Source organism: Rana temporaria, chromosome 7 (genome assembly GCF_905171775.1).
Source record: "Rana temporaria chromosome 7, aRanTem1.1, whole genome shotgun sequence".
In the NCBI taxonomy this organism is placed as follows: Eukaryota; Metazoa; Chordata; class Amphibia; order Anura; family Ranidae; genus Rana; species Rana temporaria.
The window spans coordinates 210,295,887-210,312,639 of NC_053495.1; the positions used below are offsets into that span (position 1 = coordinate 210,295,887).

Genomic DNA, 16,753 nt, shown 5'->3' on the forward strand with positions numbered 1-16,753 from the left:
AGGTAGGGTTACGGGGCTAGAGTTAGAAGGTAGGGTTACGGGGCTAGAGTTAGAAGGTAGGGTTACGGGGCTAGAGTTAGAAGGCAGGGTTACGGGGCTAGAGTTAGAAGGCAGGGTTAGGGGGCTAGAGTTAGAAGGTAGGGTTAGGGGGCTAGAGTTAGAAGGTAGGGTTAGGGGGCTAGAGTTAGAAGGTAGGGTTAGGGGGCTAGAGTTAGAAGGTAGGGTTAGGGGGCTAGAGTTAAAAGGTAGGGTTATGGGTTATGGGGCAGAGATAGAAGGCAGGGCTACAGGGCTAGAGTTAGAAGGCAGGGTTACGGGGTTAGAGTTAGAAGGTAGGGTTACGGGGCTAGAGTTAGAAGGTAGGGTTAGGGGGCTAGAGTTAGAAGGTAGGGTTAGGGGGCTAGAGTTAAAAGGGAAGGGTTACGGGGCTAGAGTTAGAAGGAAGGGTTTACGGGGCTAGAGTTAAAAGGGAAGGGTTTACGGGGCTAGAGTTAAAAGGGAAGGGTTACGGGGCTAGAGTTAGAAGGTAGGGTTACGGGGCTAGAGTTAGAAGGTAGGGTTACGGGGCTAGAGTTAGAAGGTAGGGTTACGGGGCTAGAGTTAGAAGGTAGGGTTACGGGGTTAGAGTTAGAAGGTAGGGTTACGGGGCTAGAGTTAGAAGGTAGGGTTACGGGGCTAGAGTTAGAAGGTAGGGTTACGGGGCTAGAGTTAGAAGGTAGGGTTACAGGGCTAGCGTTAGAAGGTAGGGTTACAGGGCTAGCGTTAGAAGGCAGGGTTAAGGGGCTACCGTTAGAAGGTAGGGTTAGGGGGCTAGAGTTAGAAGGTAGGGTTAGGGGGCTAGAGTTAGAAGGTAGGGTTAGGGGGCTAGAGTTAGAAGGTAGGGTTAGGGGGCTAGAGTTAGAAGGTAGGGTTAGGGGGCTAGAGTTAGAAGGTAGGGTTAGGGGGCTAGAGTTAGAAGGTAGGGTTAGGGGGCTAGAGTTAGAAGGTAGGGTTAGGGGGCTAGAGTTAGAAGGTAGGGTTAGGGGGCTAGAGTTAGAAGGTAGGGTTAGGGGGCTAGAGTTAGAAGGTAGGGTTACGGGGCTAGAGTTAGAAGGTAGGGTTACGGGGCTAGAGTTAGAAGGTAGGGTTACGGGGCTAGAGTTAGAGGGTAGGGTTACGGGGCTAAAATTAAAAAGGTAGGGTTACGGGGCTAGAGTTAGAAGGTAGGGTTACGGGGCTAGAGATAGAAGGCAGGGCTACAGGGCTAGAGTTAGAAGGCAGGGTTACGGGGCTAGAGGGTAGGGTTGGGGTGTTAGAGAGATTAATATTATATGGCAGGGTTAAGTTTGTGTTAGAATGGATTAAGGTTAGAGGGTAAGTTAGGGGGTTAGAGTTGGAGGGTGGCATTAGAAGATTAGAAGAGGGCAGGGATAGGGTTAGAAGGTTTGCGTTAGAATAGGTTAGACCTGTGGTCTCCAAACTGTGCCCTGGGGGCCAGATGTGGCCCTTAACTTGCCTTTATCTGGCCCTTGGGGCACTATTCCACCAACTGACACCAATGATGGAGCACCATGCTTCTCATTGATGTCAACAATGGGGCACTATTACTCCCATTAAAACCAATGAAGGGGTATTTGCTACTTCCACTGGCCACAGTCCGGACCACCCTAAAGCCTGAAGGACAGTAAACTGGCCCCTTGCTTAGACAGTTTGGAGACCCCCTGGGTCAGGGAGTAGAGTTAGGGGGTTAGAGTTGGAGGGTAGCATTAGGAGATCAGAATTAGAGGGCGGTGTTAGGGTTAGAATGGGTTAGAGGGTAGAAGATTAGAATAAGTTTGGGTTATTGTATTGTCATGCAGCACTGATGGCGGAGGTTGTGAGAATTTCTCTTCCATGTCCCACATGGAGAGTCGTCACCATTAATAGCATCAAAAGTGTGGCACGGGCCTCAGTGATAACAAATACAATTGGAAAAACTATAGAAATATTTAATTTTTATTTTTAAACACCCTCCTCATGCTTCTGGCTGTTATAAGGGGAAACTTCTAGAGAGTTTTCTTTCCTAAGCTGGGGTGGTTCTGACGTCATGTCGCTGTGACGTTGTGTTGCTGTGACGTCATAGGAAGATACACGAACTCTGGAGGAATATTTACATTTCTGGCGATCCGATGATCCAGGTTCGGTCTCTGCTCTTCAGCCCTCCTAAGTTGTCTATCTTGTCGTCCTTCTCCTCGCTCAGGCTGCGCTTTGTGGGTGGGGGAGTTCTCTCCTCATGAATAGCCAGGCGCTCCATGCTGCTGTACACCTGGAAATAGGCCGGGACAACTGGATAAGAAACCTAAAAGGGCACCAAGATGGGCAGAAAGTAGCAGAAACTTCAATTCCTGACACATGATCGGCACCTCATACTGAGGTCCCCATTTCCAGATCTACAGACTGAGGGAGATACAACAGGGGCCGATAACTTGGAGCACTGAATGGCTGTACACAGGGCTGATCCCATCTATGATATTGGGGACAGATGTACAACTGTTATAACAAATCCTATGGAACAGAATGGATCCTCCTCACCCACATTAACCTGGCAGATATTTTTCATGGAAATTGAAAAACCCAAAAAGTTTTTGTGAATAAGACACATAAAAGGTCTTATTCCAGCAGATGAGATTTCCAAACTACGTGTATACATTAATGGAGAAAGCAGAAGTTTGATAGCTCAGTACCGAGCCTTGTACACTAGGTGGTGCTGTTGTCCTACAATTTCCCCTCAATTAGAAGTCTGAAATGTTCTGTACAATCTGACCTACAGAAACAGGAGGAAATGATCCTGTCCGTACTACTAGATCCCAACTCTATGGTACATGATCCCCCTGTCTATACTACCAGATCTCCCAGCTCTATGGTACACAATCTCTGTTACTGTCAATATTACTAGATCCCAACTCTATGGTACATAATACCCCTGTCTATACTACCAGATCTCCCAGCTCTATGGTACGCAATCTCTGTTACTGTTTATATTACCAGATCCCAGCTCTATGTACACGACCCCCCTGGCTGTCTATACTATCAGATCCCAATTCTATGGTATACGATCACCCTGTTACTGTCTATACTACCAGATCCCAGCTCTATGTACACAATCATAATTACTGTCTATACCACCAAATCCAAGCTCTATGTACACAATCCCCCTTACTGTTTATACTACCATATCCCAGCTCTATGGTACACAATCTCCCTGTGACTTTCTATACTTCCAGATCCCAGCTTTATGGTACACAATCTTCCTGTGACTTTCTATACTTCCAGAGCCCAGCTCTATGGTACACAATCTCCTTGTGACTTTCTATACTTCCAGATCCCAGCTCTATGGTACACAATCTCCCTGTGACTTTCTATACTTCCAGATCCCAGCTCTATGGTACACAGTCTTCCTGTGACTTTCTATACTTCCAGATCCCAGCTCTATGGTACACAATCTCCCCGTGACTTTCTATACTTCCAGGTCCCAGCTCTATGGAACAAGATCCCCCTGCGACTGTCTATACTACCAGATCCCAGCTTTCTGCTCTATGGCACAAGTTGCCCCTGACTGGCTCCTAAGGATAGAAGCTCTCAGTTCTTTCTTCTGTCTCTGGCTTTGCTCTGCAAGTGTAGGCAAAGGGATATGGTTACCTTGCTGTATCTGGGTGAACAGGAAGAAAACTGTTTGATCTCCAAGCGATCCTCATCATTTGTGTCATCCTCCTCCTCTGAGTCCAAATGCTGATACCTCTCCGAGCGAGCTGTGCAAGCAAACACAAAACAAAGATGAGAAGAAGCAGGACAGGCGACAGCCTCAGTGCACCGGACAGGCAGGCGACAGCCTCAGTGCACCGGACAGGCAGGCGACAGCCTCAGTGCACCGGACAGGCAGGCGACAGCCTCAGTGCACAGGAAGGTCACTTGGCCACTTAGTACAGAAGGATCCCTAAGGATTCACATTAGGTGAAGAAAATCAATGGTTCACTTCTGAAATACAATCTACAAATTGTATAAGGTCGGAATTTACAGATATCCGCTGGAAAGATTTCTGACCACACAGATAAATACAGCTTATGCTGACCACGGAAAGTCAGAGATCCTGCTACCGTGTTTCCCCGAAAATAAGACCTAGCGTTATTTTTTCCAGGAGAGCTGCAATATAAGCCCTACCCCGAAAATAAGACCTAGTTTAAAATGCTTGTAAGATCCTATAATCCACTATTTCTGGAGTATATAATGTACAATGTGTGTGTTTCTGTAATAGAATTGTGCCAAATACCTTCAGTACGGCCCCCCACCCCCCCTCTGTAGTGCTCAGAGCGGGGAAGAGAGCTCTGGCGGGTCACGGAAGTGCAGAGCGGCGCTATTACAGAAACACACATTTTACATTATATACTACAGTAATAGAGTGGATTATAGGATTTTACAAGCATTTTAACTTGGTTCACACTGGGGATTCCCAACAGGCAGGGAGGGGGATAATATTACATGGTAAGACCTACCCCGAAAATAAGCCCTACTGTGTCTTTTGTTGTCAAAATTAATATAAGATCCGGGCTTATTTTTGGGGAAACACGGTAGGAGCAATGAATGGAGACATATCCTTCTGTCCTACTAGGAGCCCTCTGGGAGAGATTGAAAGAGTGATAAGCAGGAATATAAGCATCCATCCCACCATCAGCCCTAGGACCCACCACAATTCAGCCAGGAAGACTTACTGTCAAAGTAACTGGTGTCATCCTCAGATTCCAGCTGTGGAATGAACTCCGCTTTCTGTCGCAGAAGCCCGTTCCAGTCCAGAGGCTTGAAGAATCGGTGCTGCTTCACCTCATAGGCTCCACCTGGAAAAAAAAAACACCACAGACAAGTGACTGGTTACTATAACATATAATACTGGTCAATTATCTGTAATACTGACTGAGGAATGATGCGTTCCTACGATGGGATATCAGCGTGGCACGCACCTGTACCCATTCGTTCCAGGGGGTTTTGGCTGAGAAGTCTGGAGATGATATCCTGGGCATCGGTTGGCAGAGCATCCTCTCCGTCTGGCCAGGCAATCTCATCTGGAATGGAGGGAACAATTCCAAATAAACAGAAGCACAAATCATCCATGTCATCAGTGATTGGTCTGGAATCATCATTCACTGTAGATCGCTAATCTCTGCACTGATGGGAGGGAGTACATATAGTATGGGGTGTATGGAATGGAGCCGGGTGCCATCTGACATTAGAAGCCCATATTATCCAAATTCTCCTCACACCACAATCCACATTATGAAATTCATGTTAAACGTGTGTTCTCACTAAGTTGTCAAGCAATGGCTGACCTACATGAAGACACTTAATGGCACCCACAATGCTAAACTGAAATGGCATCAATTTGTGGCCCCCTGTACCTCAGATTGAATCCACTGCCTCCATTTCAGGAATATACCATGGAATATGGAAATCACCCCTTTTGTGGATATAATATCCACCATTCTTCCGAGGAGGCTTTCCTGCAAGACTTTGGAGGCTGTCTGAGACTTTGTGCCCATTTGTGAGGTTCGATGAGAAGACCTGGCTCACACGTTGGGCACCAAAGGGAAAAAAAAAACCCTGGCTTGCAGCTGACATTTAAAATCATCTCAAAAGGTGTTCAGTAGGGTTGAGGTTAGGGCTCTGCAGGACACGCAAGATCCTCCACACCAAATTGCCTTTTAGGAACTGGTCAACCCATGTCTTGATGGAGCTGGTGCACACTGGCCAACCCATGTCTTGATAGAGCTGGTCAACCCATGTCTTGATGGAGCTGGTCAACCCATGTCTTGATGGAGCTGGTCAACCCATGTCTTGATGGAGCTGGTCAACCCATGTCTTGATGGAGCTGGTCAACCCATGTCTTGATGGAGCTGGTTCACACTGGTCAACCCATGTCTTTATGGAGCTGGTTCACACTGGTCATCCCATGTCTTTATGGAGCTGGTCCAAACTGGTCAAGCCATGTCTTTATGGACCTGGTCAACTCATGTCTTTATGGAGCCGGTCCACACTGGTCAACCTATGTCTTTATGGAGCCGGTGCACACTGGTCAAGCCATGTCTTTATGGAGCCGGTCCACACTGGTCAACCCATGTTTTTTTGGAGCTGGTCCAAACTGGTCAATCCATGACTTAATGGAGCTGGTCAACACTGGTCAAGCCATGTCTTTATGGACCTGGTCAACTCATGTCTTTATAAAGCTGGTCCAAACTGGTCAAGCCATGTCTTTATCGAGCTGGCTTTGTACACAGGGGCACAGTCATGGTGAAACAGAAAAGGGTCTTCACCAAACTTACCACTAGGTTGAAAGAGGATAATTGTCTACAATGTCTTTATATGAAGGAGTATTACCAGGACCCTTCATTGGAGACACCTGAATTCCATCATTGGGGGGGGGGGGGGTTCACATACCTCTGGCTATAGTGTACCTAATGTGACATATAAATGACTTACCACTGATCACCTGTCCAAACAGCTCTTCTGGGGTGTCTCCAAAGAAGGGGACGCAGCCCACCAAAAATTCATAAAGAATGACCCCCATTGCCCACCAGTCCACAGGCTTCCCATAGCCCTGCCTCAGGATGACCTCTGGAGCAATGTATTCTGGGGTGCCGCACACCTGTGGAGAGGAAAGGAGACCAATTCTTACTTCTCCTAGTTAAGATAATCAAATGAAGTGTTCATGATAAAGCGCCATCCTCACCCCGGTATATAAGGGGTACGTATCATCTCACCTGTTTATCCAGGAACTCTCGGGTGTCCTTTTCAATGTGTCCTTCATACAGATTGGTCGTTAGGCTCATCAGCCCAATCTTAGAAAGCCCAAAATCTGTCAGCTTGATGTGCCCCATGGAGGTGATGAGGAGGCTGCAGGACAAAGGAGGGAAGACACCATATTGGTACAATTCCACGACAACCCCGATCACAGTAAATGCAAGGCACGGGGTGTCACAGGATACACATACTTATCCGGCTTGAGATCTCGGTGGACGATCCCGTAGTTATGGAGATATTCCAACGCAAGAACTGTTTCTGCGAAATACATCCTGGCCATTTCCACAGGAAGGGCGCCGATATTCTTCAGGAGAGTAGCGCAATCGCCCCCTGTGAGGGCAGAAAAACGCCAACGTCAGGACAAGTATATAACACGGGAATATATCCCCACCATTCCCTGTACATCCTCCACATCCCCATCTGATAAGTATAACCACTTTACCCTCTTCCCGACCACCGCACACCGATGTACGTCGGCAGAATGGCACGGCAGGCAAATGGGTGTACCTGTACGTCCCTTTGAATATACGGCCTAGCGGGTGCGCTCGCCTCGGGAGTGTGCCTGCGGGTCATGCAAACTCGATGTTTGCCGGTGTCCCACGATCCTGGCACAGAGAGGCAGAACGGGGTGATGCCTATGTAAACTAGGCATTTCCCTGTTCTGCCTAGCGACATGACAAGGATCTGCTACTCCCTGTCATTGGGAGCAGTGATCGCTGTCATGTCAGTGGTAGCCCACCCCCCCCCCCACAGTTAGAATCACTCCCTAGGACACACTTAACACCTTCATCGCCCCCTAGTGTTTAACCCCTTCCCTGCCAGCGTCATTTACACAGTAATCGGTTCCTTTTTATTACCACCGATAGCCGTATAAATGACAATGGTCGCAAAATAGTGTCAAAAGTCTCCGCCATAATGTCGCAGTCACGATAAAAATAGCCGATCGCCGCCATTGCTAGCAAAAGAAAAAAAAAATAATAATAAAAATGCCATAAATCTATCCCCTATTTTGTAGATGCTGTAACTTTTGCGCAAACCAATCAATAAACACGTATTGCGTTTTTTTTTCTTTTACCAAAAATATGTAGAATACGTATCGGCCTAAACTGAGGAAAAAAAAAATTATATATATTTTTTTAGGGGATATTATAGCAAAAAGTCAAAAATATTGCATTTTTTTTTCAAAATTGTCACTCAATTTTGGTTATAGTGCAAAAAATAAAAACCGCAGAGGCGATCAAATACCACCAAAAGAAATCTCTATTTGTGGGGAAAAAAGGACAATTGTGTTTGGGAGCCACGTCGCACGACCGCGCAATTGTCAAATTGTCAAAAAGTGCTCTGTTCAGGAAGGGGGTAAATTATTTTGGGGCTAATACTGGACATTTTAACCCCCTTCCTGCCTAGGCCAATATTTTATATATATATATATATATATATATATATATATATATATATATATATATATATATATATATATTTACAATGTTTCAAACTTTTTTTTACATACGATGATTGCTTGTAACCACAATGATCACTGTCCACCGTGTTTATCCAGTGTGTACTATTGTGAAGCTGTGATTGGTCACAGCTATCACATGGTACAGATGTACTGTGATTGGCCCTGTCTGTAACATGTGTCCAATCAGAGATCAACACAGTAGAAAACAATAAAAGGGTCACAAATGAAACTTATTCATTGTGTATAACTGTTATGTGATTGGTCACAGCGATCACACGGGACCAGCAATGGCCCAGTACAATGATCCATCATCCGCTGTGTTCACCGGTAACAGATCACGCCGGAGCGCGGCCCCTAGGTCGTGCATGAGGTGAGATCCTGGGAGGACGTCATATGTAGGACTTCAGCTGTACCCCAAGGCTGGCGCTCACCTTCTACGTATTCCATCACCATACACAAGTGGCGCTTCGTCTCGAAGGAGCAGAACATGCTGACCACAAAAGGGTTCTCGGCAAAGGTCAGAATGTCCCTCTCCACAAAGGCCTGCTGGATTTGGTTCCTCAAGATTAAATTCTGCTTGTTGATCTTCTTCATAGCGAACCGCTGCCGCGTGCTCTTGTGTCGTACCAGATACACCGCCCTAGGGGGGAGGAGCACGAGACATTAAATGCCACACCTTCGCTAGGAAAAAACAGAGGGCAATTTATCAAAACTGGAGCAGACAGAAGCAGGACCAGCAGATGGCAACCAATCAGCTCTCATTTTCAAAGTTGACTGAACAACCTGAAGATAGAAGACGATTTTGGTTGCCACGCCCATCTCCTCCAGATTCCGTCTGCTCCAGGTTTCATAAAGCCCCGCCCCACAGGGTCATCGACCACATCAATTATAACAATAGAAACACTGGGGTGGATTCAGGTAGGGGCGCGCAAAACTGCGGCAGGGTAACGTATGACATTTACGTTACGCCGCCGCAAGTTTTACGGGCAAGTGCTTGATTCACAAAGCACTTGCCTGAAAAGTTGCGGCGGCGTAGCGTAAAAGGGGCCGGCGTAAGCGCGCGCAATTCAAATGATCCCGTAGGGGGCGTAGATCATTTAAATTAGGCGCGTTCCCGGGCGGAACGTACTGCGCATGCGCCATCCCTAAAATTTCACGACGTGCATTGCGGTAAATGACGTTGCAAGGACGTCATTGGTTTCAACGTGAACATAAATGGCGTCCAGCGCCATTCACGGACGACTTACGCAAACGACGTAAAATTTTCAAATAGCGACGCGGGAACGACGGCCATACTTAACATTGGCTGCGCCTCCTAATAGCAGGAGCAACGTTACGACGAAACAGACTTATGCAAACAACGTAAAAAACTACCGCAGGGCGCACGTACGTTTGTGAATCGGCGCAAGTATGCAATTTGCATACTCTACTCTGACAACTACAGGAGCGCCACCTAGTGGCCAGCGGCAGAATGCACCCTAAGATACAACGGCGTAAGAGACTTATGCCAGTCGTATCTTAGGCTACAGTCGGCGTATCTTGTTTTCTGAATACAGAAAGTAGATACGCCGGCGCAACTTAGCAATTACGCTGCGTATCTATAGACACGCCGGCGTAATTCTCTCTGAATCTACCCCATTAATGCCAAAACTTATAACTATTACTTGCAATGACATCATCAACAGGACAGGAAGTTGTGGGGATTCAAATATGAAAATGGGAGGAACACAAAACCAGACTTGTATTATTACAAAATATAAGATATCGTTTTATTGATTCAAGACAAACATTAAAAGCAATCCATATCCTTTCTATATATATGCGTTAAATAGGATGACACATGTACAAAGTAGCCTGGTGGATCGACAGGTTTCGCACATTACGATTGCTTCATCAGGATCCACTTGCCATTAGTAAGAGGATGCGGTGCATGATATATCATCTACAATGAAAGATAGCGAATGGATAATTTACCATCAACAATTATAATTTTACATCACTAAGTGCCGTTCACACTACAGCGACTTGGGATCTGACTTGTGTCACCCCAAGTCGCGCGACATGAGAAATTCCATTGAAGGACCACCTCCTGCACATATGCGTCGACATGTACGTCCTCTTTAAGTGCCCAGCCGTGGGTCACGGGCGCGCGCCCGGGTCCGAACCTCTGTGACTGCGGGACCCGATCGCCGCTTGAGTCCCGCGATCGGTCCCCGGAGCTGAAGAACGGGGAGAGCTGTATGTAAACACGGCTTCCCCGTTCTTCACTGTGGCGCCGTCATCGATCGTGTGTTCCTTTTTATAGGGAATCACAATCAATGACGTCACACCTACAGTCACACCCCCCTACAGTTAGAAACACATATGACTTAACCCCTTCAGCGCCCCCTTGTGGTTAACTCCCAAACTGCAACTGTCATTTTCACAGTAATCAGTGCATTTTTAATGCATTTTTTGCTGTGAAAATGGTCCTAAAAATGTGTCAAAAGTGTCCGAAGTGTCCGCCATAATGTCGCAGTCACGAAAAAAAAAAACGCTGATCGCCGCCATTATTAGTAAAAAAAAAAAAAAAAATGCAATAAAACTATCCCCTTTTTTGTAAACGCTATAAATTTTGCGCAAACCAACCGATAAACGCTTATTGCGATTTTTTTTACCAAAAATAGGTAGAAGTAGAATACGTATCGGCCTAAACTGAGGGAAAAATAATAATGTTTTATATATTTTTGGGGGATATTGATTATAGAAAAAATATTGCATTTTTTTCAAAATTGTCGCTCTATTTTTGTTTATAGCGCAAAAAATAAAAACCGCAGAGGTGATCAAATACCACCAAAAGAAAGCTCTATTTATGGGAAAAAAAGGACGCCAATTTTGTTTGGGAGCCACGTCGCACGACCGCCCAATTGTCAGTTAAAGCGACGCAGTGACGAATCGCAAAAACTGGCCAGGTCCTTTAGCTGCCTAAAGGTCCGGGTCTTAAGTGGTTAAGTTGTGTAGTAAGTTGCTCCAAGTCGCTCTGAAGTCGCCTTGCAAAGTCGGGTTACCCCTGTGTGAACCGACCCCTAAACATTACAGGAGGAACTAAACCAAGAAATGGGAGGGGGGAAATTATTTGTCGTCTAGTTCCTGCTGTGACATTTAGGTTTTAAGTGATGTACAATTATACAGTATATCATTTACCATCAACAATTATATTATACATTGGTAATCCTGATGAAGCAATCTTATGTACGAAATGCGTCGATCCACCAAGCTTTTTTGTACATGTATTACGCCAGGGATATGCAATTAGCGGACCTCCAGCTGTTGCAGAACTACAAGTCCCATGAGGCATAGCAAGACTCTAACAGCCACAAGCATGACACGCAGAGGCATGATGGGACTTGTAGTTTTGCAACAGCTGGAGGTCAGCTAATTGCATCCCTGTATTATGCCATTTAACCACTTTATAAATGGCTCCGTAGCAGTTTTACTGCTACAGGGCGGCCGCTTTGTGCACAATCGTGCTTATATACGCGATTCTGCACTTCTGGGGTTTGGTCGCGAGCACGCGCTGGTAGCAGCTTGCTCCCACTGTGATTTTACACAGAGGAAGTTGATTAGGGGGTCCCGCCGATTGTTTGGTACTCTGACAAAGTGACAGTCTGCCTATGTGCGCAAGCTCGACGGGGTGCTTTAAAAAATTTATTTTTTTGGTTTTCTTATTTATTTTTATTTTATTAATTTTTACACTAAAATAAAAAATAAATAAAACAGGTCACTTTTATTCCTATGAATGTAAACATCCCTTGTAATAGAAAAAAGCATGACAGGTCCTCTTAAATATGAGATCCGGGGGTCAAAAAGACGTCACATCTCATATTTAGACTAAAATGCAAAAAAAAAACAAAAAAAATAGTAATTTGAAAAAATGACAAGGAAATGTCCCTTTAAGAAGCATGGGCGGAAGTGACGTTTTGACGTCTCTTCCACCCTGCTATGCTACGGGGACGGGTGGGGGCCATCTTGCCCTCACTCGTCTCCATACCCAGCCAAGCAGGAGGAAGGACCCGGTCGCCTCCGCCGCTGCCGACGGCGGGAGGGGAGGGGGGCCCCACTCTCCCGCCGCCGATAACGGTGATCTTGCGGCGAATCCACCGTGGAGACCACTGTTATCGTTTAGCAGGCTGCTCGCTGCTGCCGTTACCGAGATATCCATCTTTAAAAAAAATGGCGTATATGTACGTGAGCCGGTCCTTAAAGTGGTTGTAAACCCAAATGTTACACTTTGTATTAAGACATGTATATTTACACCCCCATGCGTCGCTCTCTTTGTTTTTTTCCTTACCTCCTTCCTTCTCGGGATATCGCCGATATCCCGAGTGGTGACGTCACTCCGCGCATGCGCCGTCTGATAGCTAGACCGGCCAGCCGAGACCATGCCGGACAAAATCTCTGTTCATGTCGGGGCTGCGTCATTTCCTGCTGTTGACGTCAGCCCCGACATCGCGCGATGGTTTGCGGTGTGATTTCCCCCCCCCCGCAGAGGCTCATGGATGTTTACCTTGTGACTCCTATGTCACAAGGTATGAAGGAGGAAGACGGCGCAAGATTCCAGAGCGGGAAGCCTGGATTACTGATTAGCTGCTACACGATTGGTGACCCAGCATCTGCAGCATGCTCCGGAAGCTCTGATAACAGCTTCCTGGCATACGCTGCGAGGAGCTTCTCTTCGTTTCCATAGTAACCGGAAACGAAGAAGAGGCTTGAATATTTGCCGTGCGGGATTACAGCCATCGTAATCAACTGTGGGCGGAAGTTTTCACTGTAGAAGACGCGGAAGACCACAAGAACAATGGCGCCGGCATAGTAGAAGAAAGAGACTTCACAAAGGTAAGGATTTAAACCATAAAAATAATAGTGACATTTACTAGATAAAGATCGATGGATGCAGCGGGACACTGGCTTTAAGAAGATGTTACTAGTTAGGGGAGTAGATGGGGGTTTACAACCGCTTTAAGTGGTTAATAATACATGTCTGGTCTTGTGTGGTATTTGGAGGTTTTTTTTTGGGTTTAGGAAGCTTGGGGGGAATCTCCCAACGGGGCCACACATCAGTAAAAACCCACAGCTTCGGCACCAATGAGGTAAAATGGGTACCATGAAGATGATTTCAATAACCCTTTTTGAAACAAATAAAACAAAATAAAACAAAACAAATAAAATAAAACAAACGCTTACCCATAAGCCCCGTTGCTGATCAGTTTGATGTTCTCAAACTCTTCCTCTGAGGGAGTTTTCTTTGGCTGAATTACAGGCGCGGTGCTGCGGCCCTACGAACACGGAACAGTAAGAATATCGCCCGCCATAGTCACATCTCCACCACATATCACAATGATTTTTAGCGTTGTGTGTGTGTGTGTAATTATATATATATATATTAGTGCTGTCAAGCGATTACAATTTTTAATCGCGATTAATTGCATTAATGTCATAGTTAACTCACGATTAATCACGCCATTAAGGAGGTTCACCCTTTAAAAATATATTTTTTTTGTTTTCTTATTTTTTTTTTATAATATTAAATTGTGTTTTTTAATTTTTTTGAATTTTGATCACTTTTATTGCTGTCACAAGGAATGTAAACATCCCTTGTGACAGCAATAGGTGGTGACAGATACTCTTTATGGAGGGATCGGGGTCTAAAAGACCTCCGAGCCCTCCTTTGCACTTCAAAGTATTCAGATCGCCGAAAACGGCGATTCTGAATACTGTGTACTTTTTTAAATCCGGCGCCATTGGCAGCCGAGAAACATGGAAGTGACGTCATGACGTCGCTTCCGTGGTTTCAATGCGGAGACTGAATCAAAGCCGCTTACGGCTTAGTGTCAGTCTCCAACCTGGACACAGAAGGCGGCGGATCGAGGATCGGGTCTCCCGGTGGGACGGGAGGCCCGGTCAGAGCGGCGAAAGGCGGCGGGAGGGGGGGGATGTCCCCTCCCGCTCCTCCGACATAACAACCGAGCGGCTTTTAGCCGCATCGGTTGTTATGTTTGGATAGCCGATCGCCCGCTCTAAACAACGGTACCGGGATGATGCCTGCGGCTGCAGGCATCATCCCGGTATAACCCCCGAACGCCGCCTCGTTAATCGCGCGATAAAAAAATTGACGGCGTTAACATGGGTTTGCGTTAACGCCGTTAATAGCGCGTTTAACTGACAGCACTAATATATACACACACACACACACACACATTAAAAAAAAAATTATATATATATTTACAGTGGAACCTCAGACTGCAAGCAACGCGGTTAACGAGCGTTTCGCAATACTAGCGCTGTATTTAAAAAAATCCTGACTCGGTGTGCAAGTGTTGTCTTGCAAAGCGAACAGGATTCAAGCCACAGCGTGCAGTACCGCGTTTGGCCTGAGGTGGGGTGGGGGCACCGGAGCCATTCGGAAAACCTTGGATAAAAACTCAGGGCCAGATTCTTAAAAGAGTTACGCCGGTGTATCTACAGATACACCGGCGTAATTCGAAATTTCCGCCGGCGTATCATTGTTTTGTATTCGCAAAACAAGATACGCCGGAATTAGGCTAGGATCCGACTGGTGTAAGTCACTTACACCGTCGGATCCTAAATGCAATACAACGCTGACCGCTAGGTGGCGTTTATGATCAGGTCTCATTTGACTATGCAAATGAGCCCGATACGCCGATTCCCGAACAAATTTGCGTTGCGTAGTCATCGCTTACGTAGTTTCCGTAAGTATAAGGTTACCCCTGCTATATGAGGGGTAACCTTACGCCAGTCCGCCGTATGCCATGTTAAGTATGGCGTCGGGTCCGTGTCGTCTTTTTCCGTAGTTTTTTCCTAAGTCGTTCTTGAATACGACTTTACGTCAATGACGCTCACGTCGGCGTCATTGACGTTTTCCGTCGTGAGCTGGAGCATGCGCACTGGGCTATTTTTCAGCCCGGCGCATGCGCAGTTCAATCGGCACGGGGCGCGCTTAATTTGAATACAAGCCGCCCTCTTTGAATTACGCGGCCATACGCCGGGCCAATTACACTACGCCGCCGCAAATTACGGAGCAAGTGCTTGGAGAATACGGCACTTGCTCCAGTAAGTTGCGGCGGCGTGGTGTAAATGGCTTACGCTACGCCGCCGCAGATTCTACGAGAATCTGGCCCATAGTTCCTGAGCCTTTCCGATTTCAGCCGAGTTGTCCTCGGTTCTTTCCGAGTGTTTCCAAGGCTCTCCGGCGCCCCCCCCGCCGACCTCTGGCCACATGCAGTATTGCATGCCACTGAAGTCAATGCGGAACAAATCATTTTCGTTTCCATTGACTTCAATGGGGAAACTCGCTTTGATATGCGAGCGCTTTGGATTACGAGCGTTCTCCTGGAACGGATTATCCTCGTAATCCGAGGTTCCGCTGTATATATGTGTTGGTTACAGAGCGCTTCTTATTACTATTTGGATTAACAAATTAGAAGACAATTTTTAAAATTGAAAAGATTTAAGAAAAATAATTTGAAAAAAATGTTAATTGCAGTTCCCATTTCAATGTACAGAGCGGGCTGATCAGACCGAACCAATCAGAAGAGCCCCTGCATTCTGTGTACAGATGTCACCCCCCCCCCCTAATTGCCACCATATGAGAGGAGCGTCCAAAGTGGAGACGTCCACTGATGCGGAACCTACAGAGCTCCACCCACTCCACTGGGAGAAGACATGCAAGCCCACAAGCCCCCCAGCTGCTGACATAGAAGAGGGGAGACGTGGAATTAAAGCTCAGAATTGGGGGCAGACTGGGAATTGGTTATATTAGACGCAACACTAACATTGGTGCCACTCTGAGGAATAGGCAAGACACCTTGGGGGCTTGCCTATTCCTCAGAGTGGCACCAACGTTAGTGTTGCACTTGCGTCTCAATATAACTGGAACAAATTCCCAGTCTGCCCCCAATTCTTAGCTTTAATTCCACGTCTCCCATCTTCTATGTCAGCAGCTGGGGGGGGGGGGTTGAGTCACAACATCTATACACAGAACATCTGCAGCGCCCCCCTCTGGATGTCTTCCTTCTGAGGAGTCTGCCCTATACAGTGCCTGGAAAAAGTATTCATACCCCTCTATATACAGTGCCTTGAAAAAGTATTCATACCCCTTGAAATACCCCACATTTTCTCATGTTACACCCAAAAACGTAAATGTATTTTATTGGGATTTTATGTGAGAGACACAAAGTGTCACATAATTGTGAAGTGGAAGGAAAATGATACAAATAAATATGTGAAAAGTGTGGGGGGGAGGGGCATTTGTATGGCGCCCCCCGGAGTCGGAGTCAATACTTTGTAGAACCCCCTTTCTCTCCAAGTTTTTTTGGGGGTGTCTCTACCAGCTTTGCACATCTAGAGAGGGACATTTCTCCTCCATTGTTCTTTGTAAAATATCTCAAGCTCTGTCAGATTGGATGGAGAGCGTCTGTGATCAGCAAT

General features: G+C 46.4%; 1 protein-coding gene across 1 annotated transcript in view; it reads right to left on the reverse strand.

Moving 5' to 3' along the window:
- MAST2 (microtubule associated serine/threonine kinase 2) overlaps positions 1-16,753 on the reverse strand; it is a 189,405-nt gene that overhangs the window by 20,433 nt on the left and 152,219 nt on the right. The window contains exons 11-19 of the mRNA XM_040361097.1: positions 13,490-13,581; positions 8,698-8,906; positions 6,996-7,134; positions 6,765-6,897; positions 6,484-6,649; positions 4,971-5,072; positions 4,725-4,847; positions 3,658-3,767; positions 2,133-2,284 (exon numbers count right to left, since the gene is read on the reverse strand). Coding sequence (XP_040217031.1) covers positions 2,133-2,284; positions 3,658-3,767; positions 4,725-4,847; positions 4,971-5,072; positions 6,484-6,649; positions 6,765-6,897; positions 6,996-7,134; positions 8,698-8,906; positions 13,490-13,581 — 1,226 coding nt within the window. The remainder of the gene's footprint in view (positions 1-2,132; positions 2,285-3,657; positions 3,768-4,724; positions 4,848-4,970; positions 5,073-6,483; positions 6,650-6,764; positions 6,898-6,995; positions 7,135-8,697; positions 8,907-13,489; positions 13,582-16,753) is intronic.